This window comes from Oncorhynchus clarkii, chromosome 9 (genome assembly GCF_045791955.1).
Source record: "Oncorhynchus clarkii lewisi isolate Uvic-CL-2024 chromosome 9, UVic_Ocla_1.0, whole genome shotgun sequence".
In the NCBI taxonomy this organism is placed as follows: Eukaryota; Metazoa; Chordata; class Actinopteri; order Salmoniformes; family Salmonidae; genus Oncorhynchus; species Oncorhynchus clarkii.
The window spans coordinates 48,576,937-48,598,934 of NC_092155.1; the positions used below are offsets into that span (position 1 = coordinate 48,576,937).

The 21,998-nt window shown below is 40.4% G+C and overlaps 1 protein-coding gene and 1 long non-coding RNA gene across 2 annotated transcripts in view; one reads left to right on the forward strand and one right to left on the reverse strand.

Moving 5' to 3' along the window:
* Nucleotides 1-4,726: 4,726 nt before the first annotated feature.
* Nucleotides 4,727-21,998, reverse strand: part of LOC139417272 (synaptonemal complex protein 2-like) — a 30,141-nt gene continuing 12,869 nt past the window's right edge. Inside the window, exons 10-18 of the mRNA XM_071166530.1 lie at nucleotides 14,027-14,155; nucleotides 13,712-13,879; nucleotides 12,830-13,005; nucleotides 11,332-11,426; nucleotides 10,875-10,974; nucleotides 10,493-10,551; nucleotides 6,256-6,334; nucleotides 5,807-5,863; nucleotides 4,727-4,929 (exon numbers count right to left, since the gene is read on the reverse strand). Of these exons, the coding sequence (XP_071022631.1) occupies nucleotides 4,858-4,929; nucleotides 5,807-5,863; nucleotides 6,256-6,334; nucleotides 10,493-10,551; nucleotides 10,875-10,974; nucleotides 11,332-11,426; nucleotides 12,830-13,005; nucleotides 13,712-13,879; nucleotides 14,027-14,155 (935 nt within the window). The 3' untranslated portion in view covers nucleotides 4,727-4,857. The remainder of the gene's footprint in view (nucleotides 4,930-5,806; nucleotides 5,864-6,255; nucleotides 6,335-10,492; nucleotides 10,552-10,874; nucleotides 10,975-11,331; nucleotides 11,427-12,829; nucleotides 13,006-13,711; nucleotides 13,880-14,026; nucleotides 14,156-21,998) is intronic.
* Nucleotides 18,036-20,994, forward strand: LOC139417271 (uncharacterized). Its single transcript, XR_011635172.1, has 3 exons — nucleotides 18,036-18,403; nucleotides 19,055-19,544; nucleotides 19,623-20,994. It is a non-coding gene; the product is annotated as an uncharacterized lncRNA (long non-coding RNA).

Below are 21,998 nucleotides of genomic sequence, written 5' to 3' on the forward strand. Positions count from 1 at the left end.
GACCATCCGCCACCTCATCAGGAGCATGCCCAGGCGTTGTAGGGAGGTCATACACACTACTGAGCCTCATTTTGACTTGCTTTAAGGACATTACATCAAAGTTGGATCAGCCTGTAGTGTGGTTTTCCACTTTAATTTTGTGTGACTTCAAATCCAGACCTCCATGGGTTGATACATTTGATTTCCATTGATAATTTTAGTGTGATTGTTGTCAGCACATTCAACTATGTAAAGAAAAAAGTATTTAATAAGAATATTTCATTCATTCAGATCTAGGATGTTATTTTAGTGTTCCCTTTATTTTTTGGAGCAGTGTATATATATATATATATATATATATATATATATATATATATATATATATATATATATATATATATATATATTAGCAACTAGGACTGAGGAGCAGGCAGTTTACTCTGGGCACCTTTTCATCCAAGCTACTCAATACTGCCCCTGCAGCCATAAGAAGTTAAGGGCTTTGTAAATAAGCATTTCACTGTACACCTGTTGTATTCAGCGCATGTGACACATGCAATTTGATTTGATATGCAATTTACATTTTCCCAAGGACAGAGGAAGTAAGTATTTGACAGCCATGCAGTCTTTGTTATTTTATTTTTTAAATCATCACTGTATGTCTAATAAATCACTGTTTATTTAATGAAAATAAATTATCAAAACATATGAGTAATTTCCCTGAGACTCCTTTGGCCCTTGAAATGCTCAGTCTGATCATGTGCGCATTAGGAAACACATTTAAGATATTTACATACACAGCCCTGATTGGCTGATAGGATGGTCTAGAGCCCACCCCCTTACCCAGATGAACAGTCATTGGTCTATTATAACCAGATCACATTGTTGTGACACCATGTGGGCCAAAAATTCCATACCACCTGAACATTATAATTTTCTCAATTTCAGTGTTATTTTGACCTTATAGTAGGGCCGGAACGATACCAGTATCGTGGCAAGGAAACAAAACACTTAGCGAATTTAACTTCTTTAGGAAAATAGCCCTAATGTTGGAAACAAACATCATTATGTTGTCATCCAGAGTCACATTTATTTATTTTACTACTGCCATGGAAAAACATTGCGATCCTAATATCAACCTGGCCCTACCTCATAGTGTGTGTGGAAATATCATTAAAAAAACTGGAAAATCACCTTTTTAACTGCACTGCCCCTTTAACAATGTTATACCGTGCCAGACTGACTGATCGCACTACCATAATACTCATGGCCTTCCCAGAAACAACCCCTAGCCCCTACTGCCCAGAGTCTAGACACTTGTGGAGATCTGAGAGGGATTGATGGGTGGTAACATGGTGAGAGCTGCACCGTACCCTCTAAAAGGCTTGGTGGAATTTTAGCGGTATTGCTGACACCTGTCCAATCCTCTCAGATCTCCACAAGTGTCTAGGGGTAGGGGCTGATCCTGGACAGGACAATCCTCCGGGTATGTGGTGGACCTACTGCACGACTTGAGGCATTGGTTGGATTTTTCATTCCATTTCTATACACACGGATTTGCACAGGTGCAAGCTGGACGCACCCTATCAGGCTGATCAGACAGTTCTGAGTAGCTGAAGACCTGCTGTAAACAGTGAAAGGATATATTTATCATTGAACAAGATTAGCAATGGTTAGTTAGATACCTAGGATATACCAGTCAGCTAACCATTTACTGTAACAGCAGTCACACTAAATCTTACGCAGAAATGAAGAAATCATACCTTATTTTGGCACTGTAGCTCAATTAATTAATAGATTCATAGAATGGAGTTAGAAGGGTCAACTCCTACTTTGAAAGGACAGAAAGTGTTGGCTGTGCACTTAACCAATGACATGTATTCCACATTTAACCCCACCCATGTGAAAATCTAAATATCAAGTTGTTTTTGGGGTTTTATACAGAAAAACAAAAAACAAGCCTTTAATATTTCAATTCAAAATGAATAAAGCTGTTTTCATGTTCCGATTGCTCCATTTTAATTTGGAAAACAAAATCTAAATTTACATGAACCGTAATCTTACCTCAGGAATCTTGACAATGTTGTCCACGACATAGGCTAATTATCTTGACTACCGTAACAGACAAATGTTTTGTTAATTCTCCAGATCAACATTAATTCCCGCACTTTGGTTGCTGTTCAATCGTGTGCAGTATCACACCTGCTCTTGACTGTCATTCAGAAAATCCTTTACCCACGTAACTAAATAGCTAGACATCTAATGCGCATCAAACAACTATTATGCATTATTTGATTCATCTGGTTAAAGTTGGTCTTTCTGTTAGAAGCATTAGATTTTGCAATCCATACATTATTTGGGATATGTGTGCCCATAAACTGTTGTCACACCGTAACATAGGGAGACATTACAAGGTTAGTGCACTTCCGAGATCTCCATACAAGAGTCCAACAGCAATATTCAGGAATTTTACAGGATCAAATTCAATGTGTAAATTAAATTGATAAATGCTTAGTATATGATATGACAAACAGCAGTATCATAAATCTAAGGAAAGAAAGGTAGAGTTTTATGAAGACTCCAAGCATGAGAAAGGGTTTAAACATGGGTGATTCAACTCATTATGTTGAATGTATCTATGTCCCCCCTTTTATATCCTAAATGTATTCACGTGAAAAAAAAGGCTAATTATTATTAATGACTTTAACAGCTCCAAACAGATGTTCACTACAAGAAATGCTCACTGGTACCCTAGTTTATAGAAAGACCCATAAGCTGAATCAGGTTAGTTACAACTGTGGTTGGAGCGAAAACCTACAGGAGGGTAGCTCTCCAGGAACAGGTTTGGTGAGCCCTAACATACAGCGCATTCGGAAAGTATTCAGACCACTTGAATTTTTCCACATTGTTACAGCCTTATTCTAAAATTGATTAAATGTTTGTTTTCCCTCATCAATCTACACACAATACCTCAGTGACAAAGCAAAAACAGGTTTTTAGACATGTTTGAAAATGTATAAAAACAACGGAAATATCACATTTACATAAGTATTCAGACCCTTTACTCAGTACTTTGTTGAAGCACCTTTGGCAACAATTACAGCCTTGCGTCTTCTTGGATATGACGTTACAAGCTTGGCAGTTGTATTTGGGTAGTTTATCCACTTCTCTGCAGATCTTCTCAAGCTCTGTCAGGTTAGAAGGGGAGGCTCGCTGCACAGCTATTTTCAGGTCTCTCTAGAGATGTTTGATAAAGTTCAAGTCCAGGCTCTGGCTGGCCACTCAAGGACATTCGGAGACTGTCCCGAAGCCACTCCTGTGTTGTCTTGGCTGTGTGCTTAGGGTCGTTGTCATGTTGGAAGGTGAACTTACGCCCCAGTCTGAGGTCCTGAGCACTCTGGTGCAGGTTTTCATCAAGTATCTCTCTGTGCTCTGCTCTGTTAATCTTTCCCTCAATCCTGACTAGTCTCCAAGTCCCTGCCGCTGAAAAACATCCCCACAGCATGAAGCTGCCGCCACCATGCTTCGACGTAGGGATGGTGCAAGGTTTCCTCCAGACGTGAAAATCGGCAATCTTGGTTTCATCAGACCAGAGAATCTTGTTTCTCATGGTCTGAGAGTACTTTAAGTGCATTTTTGGCAAATTCCAAGTGGGCTGTCATGTCTTTTACCGTCTGGCCAGTCTACTACCATGAAGGACTGATTTGTTGGGAGTGCTGCAGAAATGATTGTCCTTCTGGAAGGTTCTTCCATCTCCACAGAGGAACTCTGGAGCTTTGTCCGAGTGACCATTGGGTTGTTGGTCACCTCCCTGAACCAAGGCCCTTCTCCCCCGCTCAGTTTGGCCGGGCGGCCAGCTCTAGGAAGTCTTGGTGGTTCCAAACATTTTCCATTTAAGAATGATGGAGGCCACTGTGTTCTTGGGGACCTTCAATGCAGCATAATTTTTTTTGTACCCTTCCCCAGATCTGTGCCTCGACACAATCTTGCCTCGGAGATCTACGGACAATTAATTTGAGCTCGTGGCTTGGATTTTGCTCTGACATGCACTCCCAACTGTGGAACCTTATATAGACAGGTGTGTGCCTTTACAAATAATGTCCAATCAATTGAATTTACAACAATTGGACTCCAATCAAGTTGTAGAAACGTCTCAAGGATGATCAATAGAAACAGGATGCACCTGAGCTCAATTTTGAGTCTCATAGCAAAGAGTCTTAGTGCTTATGTAAATGAGGTATCTGCTTTTTATTTGTAATGTGCAAAAAATTCTAAAAACAAGTTTTTGCTTTGTCATTATGGGCGATTGTGTGTAGATTGAGGACTTTTTAAATTTATTTAATCCATTTTAGAATAAGGCTGTAACGTAATGAAATTTGGAAAAAGTCAAGGGGTCTGATTACTTTCCAAATGCACTGTAAAGCATAAATGCTGATTCTGAAATTGATATTTGTCCATGTTGACATACTGCTTTCATCTTTCCATGCCAAGTAAGGTACATTATGGTTTCTCTGAATACACATTTTTGTTTTAAAAAGTTTAATAAACTTAGGCAACCTTAACAGCAAACAAATAGCAGGCAACCTTGTACAGATAAAATGCCATTCAAACAATGTTCACAGAAATGCATTATTTATATTGAAAATACTACTCTTATGGAGAGACAGTTAAAACTATAAAAAGTTATTAGTGTCAAACATCACTGCAAAAATACAAAAATGATCTGATATTTGATAATTTTTTAAATAAGGCATGTATATATATTTATTTAACTTATGCTTAATATATTAAATTTGATTACAGCTAACGTAGAATGACGGGCAAACTTCACAGAACACAAACATATCTTATAAATGTGCAGAGGTACTTGATTTGGGTTTAAAATCTTGGTCCCTCTGGCAGGAAAAGAGCCTGTAGTCCTCTCCTCACACTCATTATCTCCTCGTCTTGCTGAGGAGAGACACACAAACACAGCCCTCAAATACACTTGCAACACCTCAGGGGATGCAGTCTCAGTCTGCGCTAATAAAGGTAGCACTTTTGAGTAGGACTTTCAAAAGAGGGACCTCTTTAATATCCCATAAATCTAAGCTGGGGGGGTTCTACTAAACTATATGTAATTGAAGGACATAATTTAGCTAATTGATTTTTAATTTTAAGATCCCTAGAAGTATATAAAAAAATATATTTTTGGCCTTACTGCTATTAGCCCATACAAACGGATTGAATAACAGATTGTCCCCCCCAAAAATCTGAAGGAAGTTTGTTCTGAAGTGTATATATATAATTTATTTTATTTTTTACATGTATTTAACCCCTTATTTGTGGCACTAAACAGTCTCCAGATTTTCTTTCATTCATTTTTTCAACTGGTGCCGGTAACCTTCAGACGAGTCTTGTGAGGCCTGTGGGCATCCTAGAGCAAAACAATCGACGTGTTCGTGAGAGTCTCACCTTTCCACAGAGGGGTCATATTAGTGTGTAACCCAAACTGTTTGGACGCTACAGACAGAAGTTGGCATATCAGCTGTACCGACTTCAGACGAGTCCCAAGACTCTTGTGGGGGTCATAAGAGCCTCATCTTTCCATAGGGGTCATAATAGTTTGTGGGCCGAACCTGTTCGGACACTACAGACAATTTTCGGGATGTCTCATGGTCTGACAAACGTGTTGTGAACTGAGATGCATCCATTACAAAAAAAACATATCTCTAGCTTTAAACTGACAGATTTTTTTTAGGGGGATTTAATGCCGTGCGGTGGAAAGAGACATGGGTCTAATTGTTTTTTAGTGCCTTGCCTAGTCACAACTGTCATTTCCACTCACCATTTCCTTGAAGAGTCTGTCCTGAACTGATTTCATGTCTTTCCTCATCAGGCACATCTGAAAACAGTGGGTGACAACAAATACTTGTTAAGGTTTGAACTCTTCACAGTGGCACACGGCAGAGAAAATGGGGATAAGCATAATGCCATACTGCACAACACAGGACTGAAATCCTATTGCTTAAAACTGAGCTCAGATGAGCTGAGTTTCTGGTAAAAAACAACATTGTAACAGGTACGCCTGTGAGACATAAGGAATGCATGTTGATCAAAACATAAGGTGACATGTACTTTAGATTTCGTGGGTCGGCTGTTCCTCTTTCCCTATTCTCTGTACTTGTGCTGTATGGAATTGTTGTGTTTATGATCAACATAGTGGGCTACAGTTTATATGAAGCGGGAGGCTACAGTGTAGATGAAGTCTAGCGCTAAAGTTTGGATGATCCACACCTGAGAGGTGAAGATCCTCTCCTCGTACTCCAGGCTGTGACACACATCGGTTTGGAAGGTACTCTTGAGGCTCTGCAGTCTGAGGAGGGCAAAGAACGAAAAGGTGAAGAAGAGCACATGAAAGAGCAAATGAGCCATGGGTGAGAGAGAGCGTGCGAGCGGGAGAGAGAGGGAGGATAAAATGAAATATAAAAATACTAAACCTTTACCACTATCACATTTGTGTGTTTTTGTTGTATTGTAAATAAAAAAACACCAGTTGTTCATAAATAATAAAAAACAATGAGGCACATGAATGTATCAGGGACATGACCTCACAGTGGTGTTGCATTGTTTAAAGTAGAGAAGTCAGGTTAGAACTAGGACAATAAACTGAAAATTATTGACACTGACCATACCGATCACTTATTGCAGGAATTTTGCTGATATCGTTCATTACGAAAAGTAGCCTATACTAGAGAACTGTAAAGTTTGAAATGAAATAAGTTTGATAATATGGGGCGATTGTTACAACCATCAAACTAGTAAATCATGTCACATGCACCGAATACAACAACCTCACCGGGAAATGCTTATTTACAAGACCTTAACCAATAATGCAGTTCAAGAAAAAGAGTTAAGAAAATATTTACTGAATAAACTAAAGTTTAAAAAAAGGCTATATACAGGGGGTAAAGGTTAGTCGAGGTCATTTGTAAAGTGACTATGGATAGATAATAAACAGAGTAGCAGCAGTGTAAAAACAAAAGGGGGGGGGGGGGGGGGTCAATGTAAATGTTCGGGTGGCCATTTGATTAATTGTTCAGCAGCAGTCTTATGGCTTGGGGGTAGAAGCTGTTAAGGAGCCATTTGAACCTAGACTTGGCGCTCCGGTACCGCTTGTCGTACAGTAGCAGAGAAAAGTCTATGACTTGGGTGACTGGAGTCTGACAATTTTTGGGGCCTTCCTCTGACACTGCCTAGTATGTAAGTCCTGGATGTCAGGAAGCATGGCCCCAGTGATGTTCTGGGCCGTACGCTCTACCCTCTGTAGCGCGTTACGGTTAGATGCTGTGCAGTTGCCATACCAGGCGATGATGCAACCGGTCAGGATGTTCCTGATGGTCCAGCTGTAGAACCTTTTGACGATCTGGGGACCCATGCTAAATCTTTCAGTCTCCTGAGGGGGAAAAGGTGTTGTCGTGCCCTCTTCACAACTGTCTTGGTTTGTTTGGACCATGATAGTTCATTGGTGATGTGGACACCAAGGAATTTGAAACTCTTGACCCGCTCCACTTCAGCCCTGTCGATGTTAATGGGGGCCTGTTCTGGCTCCACTTCAGCCCTGTCGATGTTAATGGGGGCCTGTTCCACCCTCCTTTTCCTATAGTCCACGATCAGCTCCTTTAGTCTTGCTCACATTGAGGGAGAGGTTGTTGTCCTGGCACCACACTGCCAGGTCTCTGACCTCTTCCCTATAGGCTGTCTCATCTTTGTCTGTGATCAGGCCTACCACTGTTGTCGTCAGCAAACTTAATGATGGTGTTGGAGTCATGCTTGGCCATGCAGTCATGGGTGAACAGGTAGTGCAGGAGGGTGACTAAGCCAGACTACGGTTTGCAACTACACATGGGGACTAAGATCGGACATTTTGAAGAAATGTCCTCTGGTCTGATGAAACAAAAATAGAACTGTTTGGCTATAATGACCAATGTTATGTTTAGAGGAAAAGGGGAACGCTTGCAAGCTGAAGAACACCATCCCAACCGTGAAGCACGGGGGTGGCAGCATCATGTTGTGGGGGTGCTTTGCTGCTGGAGGGACTGGTGCACTTCACAAAATAGATGGCATCATGAGGAAAGGAACATTTTGGTGGATATATTGAAGCAACATCTCAAGACATCAGTCAGGAAGTTAAAGCTTGGTCGCAAATGGGTCTTCCAAATGGACAATGACCCCAAGCATACTTCCAAAGTTGTGGAAAAACGGCTTAAGGACAACAAAGTCAAGGTATTGGAGTAGCCATCACAAATCCCTGACCTCAATCCCATAGACAAATTGTGGGCAGAACTGAAAAAGCATGTGCGAGCAAGGAGGCCTACAAACCTGACTCAGCTACACCAGCTCTGTCAGGAGGAATGAGCCAAAATTCACCCAACTTATTGTGCGAAGCTTGTGGAAAGCTCCCTGAAATGTTTGACCCAAGTTAAACAATTTAAAGGCAATGCTACCAAATACTAATTGAGTGTATGTAAACTTCTGACCCACTGGGAATGTGATGAAAGAAATAAAAGCTAAAATAAATCATTCTCTCTACTATTATTCTGACATTTCACATTCTTAAAATAAAGTGGTGATCCTAACTGACCTAAGACAGGAAATTCTTAATAGGATTAAATGTCAGGAATTGTGAAACTGAGTTTAAATGTATTTGGGTAAGGTGTATGTAAACTTCTGACTTCAACTGTATATACACACTTATACAGTACCAGTCAAAAGTGTAGACACACCTACTCATTCCAGGGTTTTTCTTTATTTTTTACTATTTTCTACATTGTATAATAAATACAAAATTATATCAAAATTATGAAATAACACATATGGAATAATGTAGTAACCAAAAGTGTTAAACAAATCAAAATATATTCAGAATATATATATTTTTCTTGCCTTGATGACAGCTTTCTTGGCATTCTCTCAACCAGCTTCATGAGGTAGTCTCCTGGAATGCCTTGTTAAAAGTTATTTGTGGAATTTCTTTCCTTCTTAATGCATTTGAGCCAATCAGTTGCACTGTGACAAGGTAGGGGTGGTATACAGAAGACAGCCCTATTTGGTAAAAGACCAAGTCCATAATATGGCAAGAACAGCAGTCCATCATTTTAAGACATGAAGATCAGTCAATCTGGAAAATTTCAAGAACTTTGAAAGTTTCTTCAAGTGCAGTCACTAAAACCATCAAGTGCTATGATGAAACTGTCTCTCATGAGGACCGCCACATGAGAGCTGCTGAGGATAAGTTCATTAGAGTTAATTGTACCTCAGATTGCAGCCCAAATAAATGCTTCACAGAGTTCAAGTAACAGACACATCTCAACATCAACTGTTCAGAGGAGACTGCTTGAATAAGACCTTCATGGTCAAATTGCTGCAAAGAAACCACTACTAAAGGACATCAATAAGAAGAGACTTGCTTGGGCCAAGAAACACGAGCAATGGACATTAGACCTGTGAAAATCTGTCCTTTGGTCTGATGAGTCCAAATTTGAGATTTTTGGTTCCAACCTCCATGTCTTTGTGAGACACAAAGTAGGTGACGGATGATCTCCGCATGTGTTGTTCCCACTGTGAAGCATGGAGTGGGAGGTATGATGGTGCTTTGCTGGTGACACTGATTTATTTAGAATTCAAGGCAAACTTAATGAGCACCACTACCACAGCATTCTGCAGCGATACGCCATCTCATCTGGTTTGCGCTTAGTGGAACTATCATTTGTTTATCAACAGGACAATGACTCAACACACCTCCATACTGTGTAAGGGCTATTTGATCAAGAAGGAGAGTGATGGAGTGTGACATCAGATGACCTGGCCTCCACAATCACCCGACCTCAACCCAATTGAGTTGGACCGCAGAGTGAAGGAAAAGCAGCCAAAAAGTCCTCAGCATATGTGAGAACTCCTTCAAGACGGTTGGAAAAGTATTCCAGGTGAAGCTGGTTGAGAGAATGACAAGTGTGTGTAAAGCTGTCATCAAGGCAAAGGGTGGCTACTTCGAAGAATCTCAAATATAAAATATATTTTTATTTGTTTAACACTTTTTTTGGTTACTACATGATTCCATATGTGTTATTCATAGTTTCGATGTCTTCACTATTATTCTACAACGTAGAAAATTGCAATTAGCACAATTTTTAAGAACTTTGACCCAGTTTGAGATACTTTTCTTTAGTTCTAAACAGTCATGTGAATAGTCATGCTATGACCACATCCCGGAGAAACAAATAACTCAGTTCTTTTGAGACAGAGATCCGGCCTCATTCACAACAGAGATACTTGTATTTTTGGTCACAGTTAATTTCCACCAGGTTTAAAAAAAAGATACAATGTGTTATGTGGTCCTTTTGTAATGGAGCAGGGGAGGACTAGAGGCTAAATTGCAATCTTTGCAGTGTGTCCGTTTGAGCGGGGGGGGGGCAACAACATTTTCCCACCTGGGACTTTTCACTCCTTGAATGTGGCAGAAAAACACACACACCTTCTAGTCTCTTTCTCCTGGTAGGAATGGAAAGCCACAGACTGCTTCCTCCAGTATGTCTAAGGAGAGAGAAGTGAACTGATAACACTGATTAAATCAACATACAGTCAACTAAAGCATGGGAGGATTTCCCATAGACAATCCAAACCTGAAAGGGTTGGAATACCGGTATACTGCATTGTCAGGGAGGCCTCTTACTATTAAATACGGTTAATGTAGGAGTTTAACAATGTTAAATTCGTTGTGCTAGGTTGATTTACCATTTTAAAAGGAACTCATATATCCATATTATAAGGGCCCTGGTCAGTTTCCACCACATACATGCGACCAACTGAGCGTCTGCTAAATGACTACAATGTCAATGTAATGTAAGTAATCCTACAGTAAGTTCCTTCTCCATGTTCTTTAGAGTGGATTCGTCCTCCTCCAAGTTGTTGATCTCCTTCAGCAGAACACTCCTGACCTGTTCCAGCTTCTGAGACCTACACACACAGACAGGGGGAGGAGGAAGGGGAGAGATATTGAGGAGACCAAGAGAGATTACATGTCCACAATTTGTCAGAAATTGACATATTCTTGTATACTACACAATGCAATCTTTATTGGTCGATTATACAGACAATGGACATTTGGTAATTTTTGCTGTCACAGTACCCAGCCCCACCACACACACAACAGGCTGGGAGCAGCACAGGGTCAGCCGCAGAGCAGCGCCCCTGGGGCAGGTAAAGGGTTAAAAGTGCCTTGCTCAAGGTTACATAGGCAGTCAGTGGCACCTGAGATATTGATGTCAGCAACCCTGCTGTTGCCAGTTCACTATTTAGTGTACACTAACTGACCTGTAGTTTTGAACTCTCATGCTGATGGAAGAGACGTGCTGCTGGACGGTCTTCAGAGACTGCTTGGTGTACAGCTCCATACGTCTGGAGCGATTCTGACGCACATAACAGAGGTAAGTAGAACATATTTAGGGTCTCCCATAGAATACAAAATCCTATTCACAAAGGCCAAATCACCTTTAAGTGACATCAAACCAAATATGGAGAATTTGAAAAGGCCAGGAAATTTCAACAACTGAACACATGCCCCATTCACTTCCATTGATTGTTAGCTAGTGGTGGCTAAAGTTAGCTGAAGATTGTAGTGGCTGGATTACAGTTTCTCCTGGCTCAGAGACTACTTTCAAGGTAAGGAATAATCTAACATTAAATTGTAAAATCCTGGATTTCCCCTTTAAAGGCCTACGGAACTTTTGCAGGGGAGCTACACCGGGGCATCACCTTGTCCCTCCTCACCTTGTTTTGGGGGCCCGTGGTCCACCCTGGATAATATTTTGTGTAGAAGGTCTGAGAAGCTCAGTTCCGGTGACTTATTAAAAGGACTTTCTCATCCAAAATGAATTAAAATAAAATGATGCTGACACAATTTCCACCTCCAGAAATTAGCTGTGTTGTCAAGTGTTGTTGCCATGCTATGTTGTTGTCTTAGGTCTCTCTTTATGTAGTGTTGTGTTTTGTCTAATATATATATATATATATATATATATATATATATATATATATATATATATATTTTATCCCAGCCTCCGTCCCCACAGGAGGCCTTTTTCCTTTTGGTAGGCCGTCAGTGTAAATAAGAATTTGTTCTTAACTGACTTGCCTAGTTAAATAAAATAAAACATTTAAAAGCCCAAAAACATATTGGTAAAACATTTTGTTAAAATTATTCCTTAGCTAGATCCCAAATGTGATCCTTTAGAGGGTCCAATGTAGTCGTTTCCATTTTCTTTTATAATTTCTGGGTACAAATTAAGTACCTTACTGTGATTGTTTTCAAATAAGATGGTCAAAAAGAAAGAAAAACAACTTCTTAGCAAAGAGCAATTTCTCAAGCTAAAATGTTGCTAGGACTGTCTGAGAGTGGGTGGAAAACTGAAAATGTGCTGTTATTGGCAGAAAGGTTTATAATTCTATTTCTTATCGATCTATTAATTAATTTACTGCATGCTGATGCCACAACTCCCTCCCAACAAACAGTTCTTACACTAAAAGGGCATTATCATCAATGTCTTGGAGGTGATATTTGTGCATCTGTAACTTTCTCACTCATTATTATTCACAAATCATTCAGGACTATCCGTAATCATAGTAGTATCCACATTAATGTAAAAACGTTTAGAAACATATCCTCCTGTGAGTTTGTGTCCAACCAAATACATAGATATCCTTCCCATTGAAGTCAATGGGTCAGTGATGGGTGGACCAGCAGCCATATTGAGTGTACCCATAGCAGTAAAGCGGGAAGTTAAAAAAGCATTCTATTTTCTATGGGTGCAACCTGGAATTTCCTCTGGAGCTCGGAGCTGAACTGGCGACACATGTTGCCCATGTTGTGAGGGGAGCGACCCAGCTCACCCTCCACCTCGGCCTCCACGTCGGCCTCCCAGCTGGATGACGTCACCATGTGGGACGACACCACCCGGCTCAGGTCCCCCTCCGGAGAAACGTCCATGACTAGGGACAACACACAAATGTAGGCATATACAGTTACGAATACACACACATGCAGTCATGAACAAACATATAAAGAGGAATAGTATGCTAACAATAGCACCCACCCCATCTCACACACATATCTACTGGATGTGCAAGTGCATCCTTCTGCAAACTGCTCAGAGTTAAAGCTGCAATATGTAACTCTTTGGGCGACCTGATCAAATTCACTTAGAAATCTGAGTTATAGACCTGTCATTCTAATTGAAAGCCAGTCTAAGAAGCAGTATATCTGTTCTACGTGCTCCATTTCTATGCTTCCCATTCTTAAGTTTAGTTTTTGTGTCTTTTACTTTCGGTTTCGTACACCAGTTTCAAACACATGAAAATACAATATTTTTGGTTATTGAAAATATATATTTCAGTGATTTAGATGCTACAATGATTATCTATACTTGCTTGTTTTGTCACAAACTGAAATTAGACAAACTATTAGAATTTTAGCAACCAGGAAATGGCAGTGCGATTTTTGAATATTGCACCTTGAAGATAAATATAGCTGTTGGTTTGACTAATCATTACTATAACTATGAATTCAAAAGCAGTGCCTTTTGTGAGACCTAGAGCTTGTTCTGGAAAACCATGGGGGCAGGTGGAGCTGTTTGTCCTAAGGTTTTGTAGATCGCCGTACCCATAGAAATGCATCTATTCAAATCTATGGCTGTACCTGTGTCACGAGCGCTCTTGCTGCTCTGGATGTGGTGATATATTTTCGTGGTTGCCAGCGAGGCCCTGTCCTTTGTTCCATTTCCTTTCTTCTCCTCTTCCTCCTCTTCGTCAGAGCTGCTCTGTTCCTCCCATGCCTGGGCCTGAGCGTGGAGGTTGGGCTTGGCTGCTGAAGTGGAGGGAAAGAATTGAATGAAAGAGAAATTAGTTGAATAAAGGGCTATTTTATGAAGTGAGAACTGGTTCTCCAATTATGTGAACATGAAAACCATATATTGTTGAAAGAATATATATATATATTAAATGTCGTTCTCACTGGGTTTAAACAGTTTCCTAGGCCTCATCTTGACCGCCTGCCTCCCTCTTCGTGTGCCGCTCTTTCCCTCCTCCTCCGAGTTACTGGACGAGGGGCGGGAGTTGTGGCGCTTGCGCCCGGTGCAGGGACCTATGAGAGGGGAATCAAACGATTGAACCAGACCAAACCAGTAGAGCCTGACCAATAAACCGGTGAACTGATATTATCTGCCAATTATAATGGTTGCCTGAAGAGGGCGCTCTACGGCTGATCATAGAACATCATTCAGCCCTAGGTCACGACGTGAGAGGAAGTGGTTTGGGGGAGTGGTTTGACGGTGAGTAGATCGCGTACTTGAATAAGTCAATTATCAAAAGTACACTTCACCAACCAAGAACACCAGGGGTGTAATCATTAGCCAAACAGTTGCAAAACTAAAACGAGAGTTTCTATTGGACAAATGCAGGAAAGTCCTTCCCCGTTTCATTAGGTTTAAGAACCTTTTTTTCTCAACAGAATAAACATAATGAAGACGCCCCTGTACTCCTCACATTTACACTTAATTAACGTTAGCTGGCCAGCAATGTAGTTATGCTCTATCTAGCCAGTAAGATACTGTAGTTAGCCTAGCTCAGGGGTCTCCAACAGGTTGATCACGAGCTACCAGTAGCTCGCAGTGCACCGCCAATTTTTTTGAAAGTACATGCAATTCTATGTTCCACTGCAAACTGTCATAAAGAAATTTCACAAGTATCAGACTGCGCAAGCTCCCAGCTACTATCTTATCCAGTGTTTCCCAAACTTTTTATAGTCCCGTACCCCTTCAAACATTCAACCTCCAGCTGCATACCCCCTTAGCACCAGGGTCAGCGCACTCTCAAATGTTGTTTTTTGCCATCACTGTAAGCCTGCCACACACACACACACACGCACACTATACGATACATTTATTAAACATAAGAATGAGTGTGAGTCTTTGTCACAACCCGGCTCATGGGAAGTGACAAAGAGGACAAGGGCACAAATATATAGGACAAGGGCACAAATAATAATCAACAACTTTGGTTTGAGTTCATTTGCACACAAAAAAATCATACAATGATGGAAAAACCAGTGTGTTGTCCTTGTTAATGCAGACAGAGAAAAGCTACAACTTGTCCTGCACATTGAATATAGTTGTGGAGAGTCCCTGTAATCCTAGATTCAGATCATTCAGGTGAGAAAAAATATCACCCAGATAGGCCAGTTGTGTGAAAAATTGATCAACATGCGAGCGGTCAGACAAGTGAAAATTATGGTCAGTAAAGAAAACTTTAAGCTCGTCTCTCAATTAAAAAAAATGTGTCAATACTTTGCACCTTGATAACCAGCGCACTTCTGTATGTTGTAAAAGCATTACATGGTCGCTGCCCATTCCAATGCATAGTGCAGAAAATACTGAGAGTTCAGGGGCCTTGCTTTAACAAAGTTAACCACTTTCACTGTAGTGTAAAAAAATGTTTTTCAAGCGGTCAGGCATTCCCTTGGCAGCAAGAGCCTCTCGGTGGATGCTGCAGTGTACCCAAGTGGTATCGGGAGCAAATGCTTGCAAGCGCGTTACCACCACACTATATCTCCCTGTCATGGCTTTTGCGCCATCAATACAGATACCAACACATCTTGAGCACCAAAGTCCATTTGATGTCACAAAGCTGTCCAGTACTTTAAAAATATCCTCTCCTGTTGTAATGGTTTCCAGTGGTTTGCAGAAGAGGATGTCTTTGTTAATTGACCCCCCATAAACGTAATGGACATAGAGTTGAAGTCAGAAGTTTACATACACCTAGGTCAGAGTCATTCTACAAATTTCACTCCACAAATTTCTTGTTAACAAACTATAGTTTTGGCAAGTAAGCTAGGACATCTACTTTGTGCATGACACAAGTTATTTTTTACAACAATTGTTTACACACTGATTATTTCACTTATAATTCACTGTATCATAATTCCAGTGGGTCAGAAGTTTAGTATAAACACCATGGGACCACGCAGCCGTCATACCGCACAGGAAGGAGACGCGTTATGTCTCCTAGAGATGAACGTACTTTGGTGCAAAACGTGCAAATCAATCCCTGAACAACAGCAAAGGAGCTTGTGAAGATGCTGGAGGAAACAGGTATAAAAGTATCTATATCCACAGTCAAACAAGTCCTATATCGACATAACCTGAAAGGCCGCTCAGCAAGGAAGAAGCCACTGCTCCAAAACCGCTTTTTGGAGAAATGTCCTCTGTTCTGATTAAACAAAAATAGAACTGTTTGGCCATAATAACCATTGTTATGTTTCGAGGAAAAAGGGGGAGGCTTGCAAGAGCCGAAGAACACCTTTGCTTGCTGCAGGAGGGACTGGTGCACTTCACAAAATAGATGGCATCATGAGGAAAGGAAAATTATGTGGATATATTGAAGCAACATCTCAAGACATCAGTTAGGAAGTTAAAGCTTGGTTGCAAATGGGTCTTTCAAATGGATAATGACCACAAGCATACTTCCAAATTTGTGGAAAAATGGCTTAAGGACAACAAAGTCAAGGTATTGGAGTGGCCATCACAAAGCCCTGATCTCAATCCCATAGAAAAGTTGTGGGCAGAACTGAAAAAGCGTGTGCGAGCAAGGAGGTCTACAAACCTGACTCAGTTACACCAGCTCTGTCAGGAGGAATGGGCCAAAATTCACCCAACTTATTGTGGGAAACTTGTGGAAGGCTACCCGAAATGTTTGACCCAAGTTAAACAATTTAAAGGCAATGCTAACAAATACTAACTAACATTCCCCACTGGGAATGTGATGAAAGAAATAAAAGCTGAAATAAATCAATCTCTCCACTATTATTCTGGCATTTCACATTCTTCATTTAAAGTGGTGATCCTAACTGACATAAGATAGAGAATGTTTACTAGGATTAAATGTCAGGAATTGTGAAAAACTGAGTTTAAAGTTATTTGGCCAAGGTGTATGTAAACTTCCGACTTCAACTGTATACCAAGAGCTGTGCCAGGCCAGCCAAGTCTGTTGACTCATCCAGCTGTGACGCATAGATTTCACTGGCTTTTATGCGAAGTAGTAATTATTTCAAAACATCTCCTTCCATGTCACTGATGCGTTGGGAAACAGTGTTGTTTGATGAAGACATTGTCTGTGTAGTTTTTTGGGCCTTTTCCCCCAGCATTGTCCCAGCCATATCTGCGGCAGTAGGAAGAATTAAGTCCTCCACAATAGCATGGGGCTTGCCTGTCCTAGTCACTCGGTAGCACACAATACAAGACGCTTCTAGCCCCTTCTTATTAAATGGTATCTGTTGCCTTTATACATGTCTTACTACTCGAAAGTCGTCTTAATTCTCGCTCAAAAAACTCCTGAACAGGCAGTTAACTGTTCCTAGGCCGTCATTGAAAATAAGAATTTGTTCTTAACTGACTTGCTTAGTTAAATAAAGGTTAAATGGCCCAACGTCCCTGTCTGTTGTTCAGTGCTTTTCCGGGTAAGGGGGCAGTAGCTCTTCGGCTGCATCAGATTCACAACTGCCAGTGTCCATGCTAGCTGGGCGAACAACAAATGTAGATTTACTGACTTGTGGAAGCAGCACATCTAATGCTAGCATCAGTAAATCTACATTTGTTGTTTGCCCAGCTAGCATGGACACTGACAGTTGTGTCGTCGACAACCAATATGTATGTGTCTCTATTAATTTTTTTAACCATTTGTGTCCCGATTCAGGACGCAAGTCATGACTTCACAGGAGAGCCTTTTGAACATACTTTTAAAAAAAATATTAAAATCAAAATGCGTTTTTTGGCAGAAATGCCTTCTCGAACATGTGAACTTTTATGTGCCTTAATATCAAACTTGTATGTCATCTGTAAATATGAATAAATTTGTTAAATTACGAGCCTAGTTGGCTTAGCCACAGAGAAAAAGCAGCAACCTTCCTGCTAGCGATGATTGGCTGAGATAATCAGTGAGCTGGACATGCCGAGAGATGAGTTTGGATTGGTCTGCAGTGTTGCATCTTGTGTCTATAAAATGAGCTGCTCGTAATGCGTAGATAAATCCTTTCTACTGCATTTTAAAAAAAAAGATACTGTTAGCCATGGAGAACTGCAAATATGTTGCTACTGCTCTCAATAACATTGTTGCCCTGAATTTATCAGGCATTATCGACAAAGGTCACTATGAAAAGGTTGCGATGGACTACTTTCTGGACGACGAATGCTGACTCTCTCTCACTCTGAAAATAACATGTTTTGAAATCAGCGGAACACAACGGGCCAAACAACCTGTGCAAACTAAACGGAAACAACACAGGATGTCTTATAAAAGGGGTTGCAGTCTCCCGTAAAGCTTTCATCCATGTATACAGGTAAGAATCTAACAACAGATTCAGATATTATACGTTTCTAATTTTGTCAGAAAGTTGTTTTCATTGCAAGCTAAAGCTTGCTGTTAGCTAGCCAGCTGGAGATCAATGGCTTGCTTGCTAACTAATAACATTAAACCTAACGTTATTTGGTTAACTTTAGCTTGCTATTCCAATCGGTTTGTATTGCTAGTAACGTTACTCTATGGATTGGGATTATAGTTCATTCATTAGCTAGCTAACGTTAACGTGACATGTCTAAACAAAATATCCAAAGTTAAAGCTTGCTGTTAGCTAGCTAACATTAGCGGAGGTTAGGTGGCTGGCTTGCTAGCTAACATTAACTTGTGTGTACGAGGTGTGTGTAACGTTAATTATATTTTCACAGAATGCCATTTTGCATTGCTAGTTATAGCCTGTTAGCTAGCTAACTAGCTAACATTGAACCTATTGGTTAACTTCAGCTAGCTATGACAATTGGTTTGTATTGCTAGTTAAAGCTTGCTGTTAGCTAGCCAGCTGACATTAGATGGCTGGCAAGCTACAGTAGCTACCGTTTACCTGTATGAACTGTGTGTAGTGGATGTTATCTCAAAATTTCGCAACTATTGTATAATAATGCTAAAATATTTGTATCTGGAATCTGTCTTTCAGCATCAATCACTCATCATCATAATCCACCAGTCATACAGTCATCAAAAAGAAAGCTAGCACAAGCAAGCAAAGGCAGCAGCGCAGTCATCAACTACATGCACCATTTCCTCACCAACTACGGAGTTGGGAAAATTCGTGTGGACCTGTTTTGTGATAACTGCAGTGGCCAAAACAAGAACAAGTTTGTGCCTGGTGGACCATGCCCAAGCTCCACTACAATCTGGACCTTCACTTCCTGATCACAGGCCAGACCAAGTTTTCCCCCCGACTGCTGCTTCGGCCTCATCAAGCAGCCATTCAGAAAGACCAGAGTGAACACTTTATCTGAGATTGCTGATGTTGTGAAGGACGGCACTGTGACAGAGGTCAACATCACACAGCTGGTTGGACTGGAGGATGGTACGGTGCTGGTGGAAAGCTATGGCTAGCAACAACACCTGACTCTGTACTTCAGGCCGCTGCCACAGATCAAGCAGTACCAGCACTTCAGGTAAACTGGGGAGGTGAATTGATGTTGTGCAGGGTTGTAATGTCTTCTGATTTTTTGTTGATATTCCCTCTTTTACAGCTTCAATGCTCTGGAGCCTGGTGTCGTTGCCAAGGAGCGTTCGGACTGTCAGGACCAGGTTTCAGCTGCTGCGCAACGCTAACATCCTTCCTCCCATAAATGATTTGCCCTTAAAAGCACCACCTGGACTGGACACAGCTAGACAAACTATCTTTTTGACAAGATCAGGGAGTTTTCCGACGAAGAGGCTATGGACATCACATGCCCTGCACCAAAGTCAAGGACAGGACAGAAACAGGCTCTCCGAATAGATTAGCTTGTTCATGCGTGGTTTGGACGGACCAGTCATCAGCACTATCTGCAGTGTCTCTATTCACATGACTCTCTCCTAACACACACACCATATGTTGCTGCTACTATTTTTTTGTTTATCTCACTGTTCAGCCACTTTACCCCGGATTGCATACATATAACTCTCATCTATCACTGATATCATTATTGATATTGTTCTTGTACATACTGTATATTTTATTTATATTGACACTATCTTTTTCTGATATTGCTACAATGCAAGTAACCATTTGGCTGTACCTTTTACACCTTCTGAAGAGACCATCCAGTTAGCAAGACTGAGGAAAATATTGATAGCTAAAATTAATATTGATGTGTGGTCGTAACACGATTTTGTGACATACCACAACAATATCATGTGACCGTATTAAGTGTCCACCACATAAATATATGGCGCATGCATCTGTTAATGCACTGTACATGTGCAAAAAAAAAACAAAAAAAACTCAGGTTTCATGGCCTTATCACATAGTATTCCATACATAAGTTAAGTGCATGTGTAACAGTATATAAAGTATGCTAATATAATGGTGTGAAGGCATTTGGGCAATGGTGTAAAGTACTTAAGTAAAAATACTTTAAAATACAAATTAAGTAGTTTTTTGTGGTATCTGTACATTACTTTACTATTTATATTTTTGGCAACTTTTACTTCACTACATTAGTAAAGAAAATGATGTATGTTTTACGCCATACATTTTTCTTGACACCCAAAAGTACTCGTTACATTTTGACAGGAAAATTGTCCAATTCACACACTTATCAAGAGAACATCCCAAGTCATCCCTACTGCCTCCGATCTGGCACACTCACTAAACACAAATTCTTTGTTTGTAAATTATGTCTGAGTGTGCCCCTGGCTCTCCGTCAATAAAAAAAAATGAATAATAATACAACTGTGCCATCTGGTTTAATATAAGGAATTTGAAATGATTTCTACTTTGTGGCAGACGGCAGGGAGAGGTGAGGGGAGTGGTTATTGAGGGGAGATATCTTGCAGCCCGCTGGCTCCAGCCCCGAGCCTTATATGGACTTCCTGCCCCAACGAGGCGAGCAACTGCAAAGTAGGCTTACCTGGCAGAAGTATATCATGAGTAAGTATAGCATTTGTATCTATTTATTATTTGCAAACTTTGCAATGAAATTAGCAGCAGCAGAACCATCACTAGACCAGCAGATTAGACGGCACATTCCTCACTTGCTAGATGTGCAATTTAAAGTGTTAGTTTTCTTCCACCCCAAAGAAGGTATTCTGATGCGATTTATGCTTTAACATGGACTCAGAACATCCAATTGTATTGTTTCTCTATGAACCATTGTAATTGAGAGTGAAAAACAAAAAAATATATAAAACCAGTTCAAATAAAACTGAGAACATTAGTTTGAAAAATATAAAACATTATTTGGGGTAAAAAAAAAATAATGTTTTTATAGGGCCCCCTTGGAGTTGTTTAACCATTATTTTACCAGATATATCTTGTACACTAAAGACCCAGGGGAGAGAAGAATGTAAAAAAATTGTAGCTTGCGACATGTTTTATTTAAAAGAAATAGCTCTCATGCTAGAAAAGGTTGGAGACCTAGCTAGCAAGCAATCTGCTACTTATGTATGAACACTCATCCTTGATCCAAAAATAACACGGTTACTGTATGGGCTTATTATGTTAGTGAGTTTATTTATTTAGTTTTCCGAAGTGTGCAATCTGCATAAAGCAGGCCATGTGCTTGCAATCATAAGATTGTTAGCTAGCTAAATTAGAATGTGTGACTAAAACCAGTGTGGCAAGCATTTTCAGTCATCAGCGCATGCCATTTGCAGTTGAACTATATAGCCAATAGATTTTGTATTGAATAACAATGTAACTGACATGATGGCTTCAGCAAGAAAACATTGTCTTAACGAACAGCTAGCACATGCTTGTCATAACCATTAAGCTATAAAAGAACATAACACACTTTAATTGCAAGGTTGCCATAAGGTATTTGTTTTCGTAAAGCACTGTAGTGAATCCACTCAATAAAAATGCTGACGCTGACACCTATTTGGTGACATTACAAACTGCATTTCACTGAATTGGTTGTGAA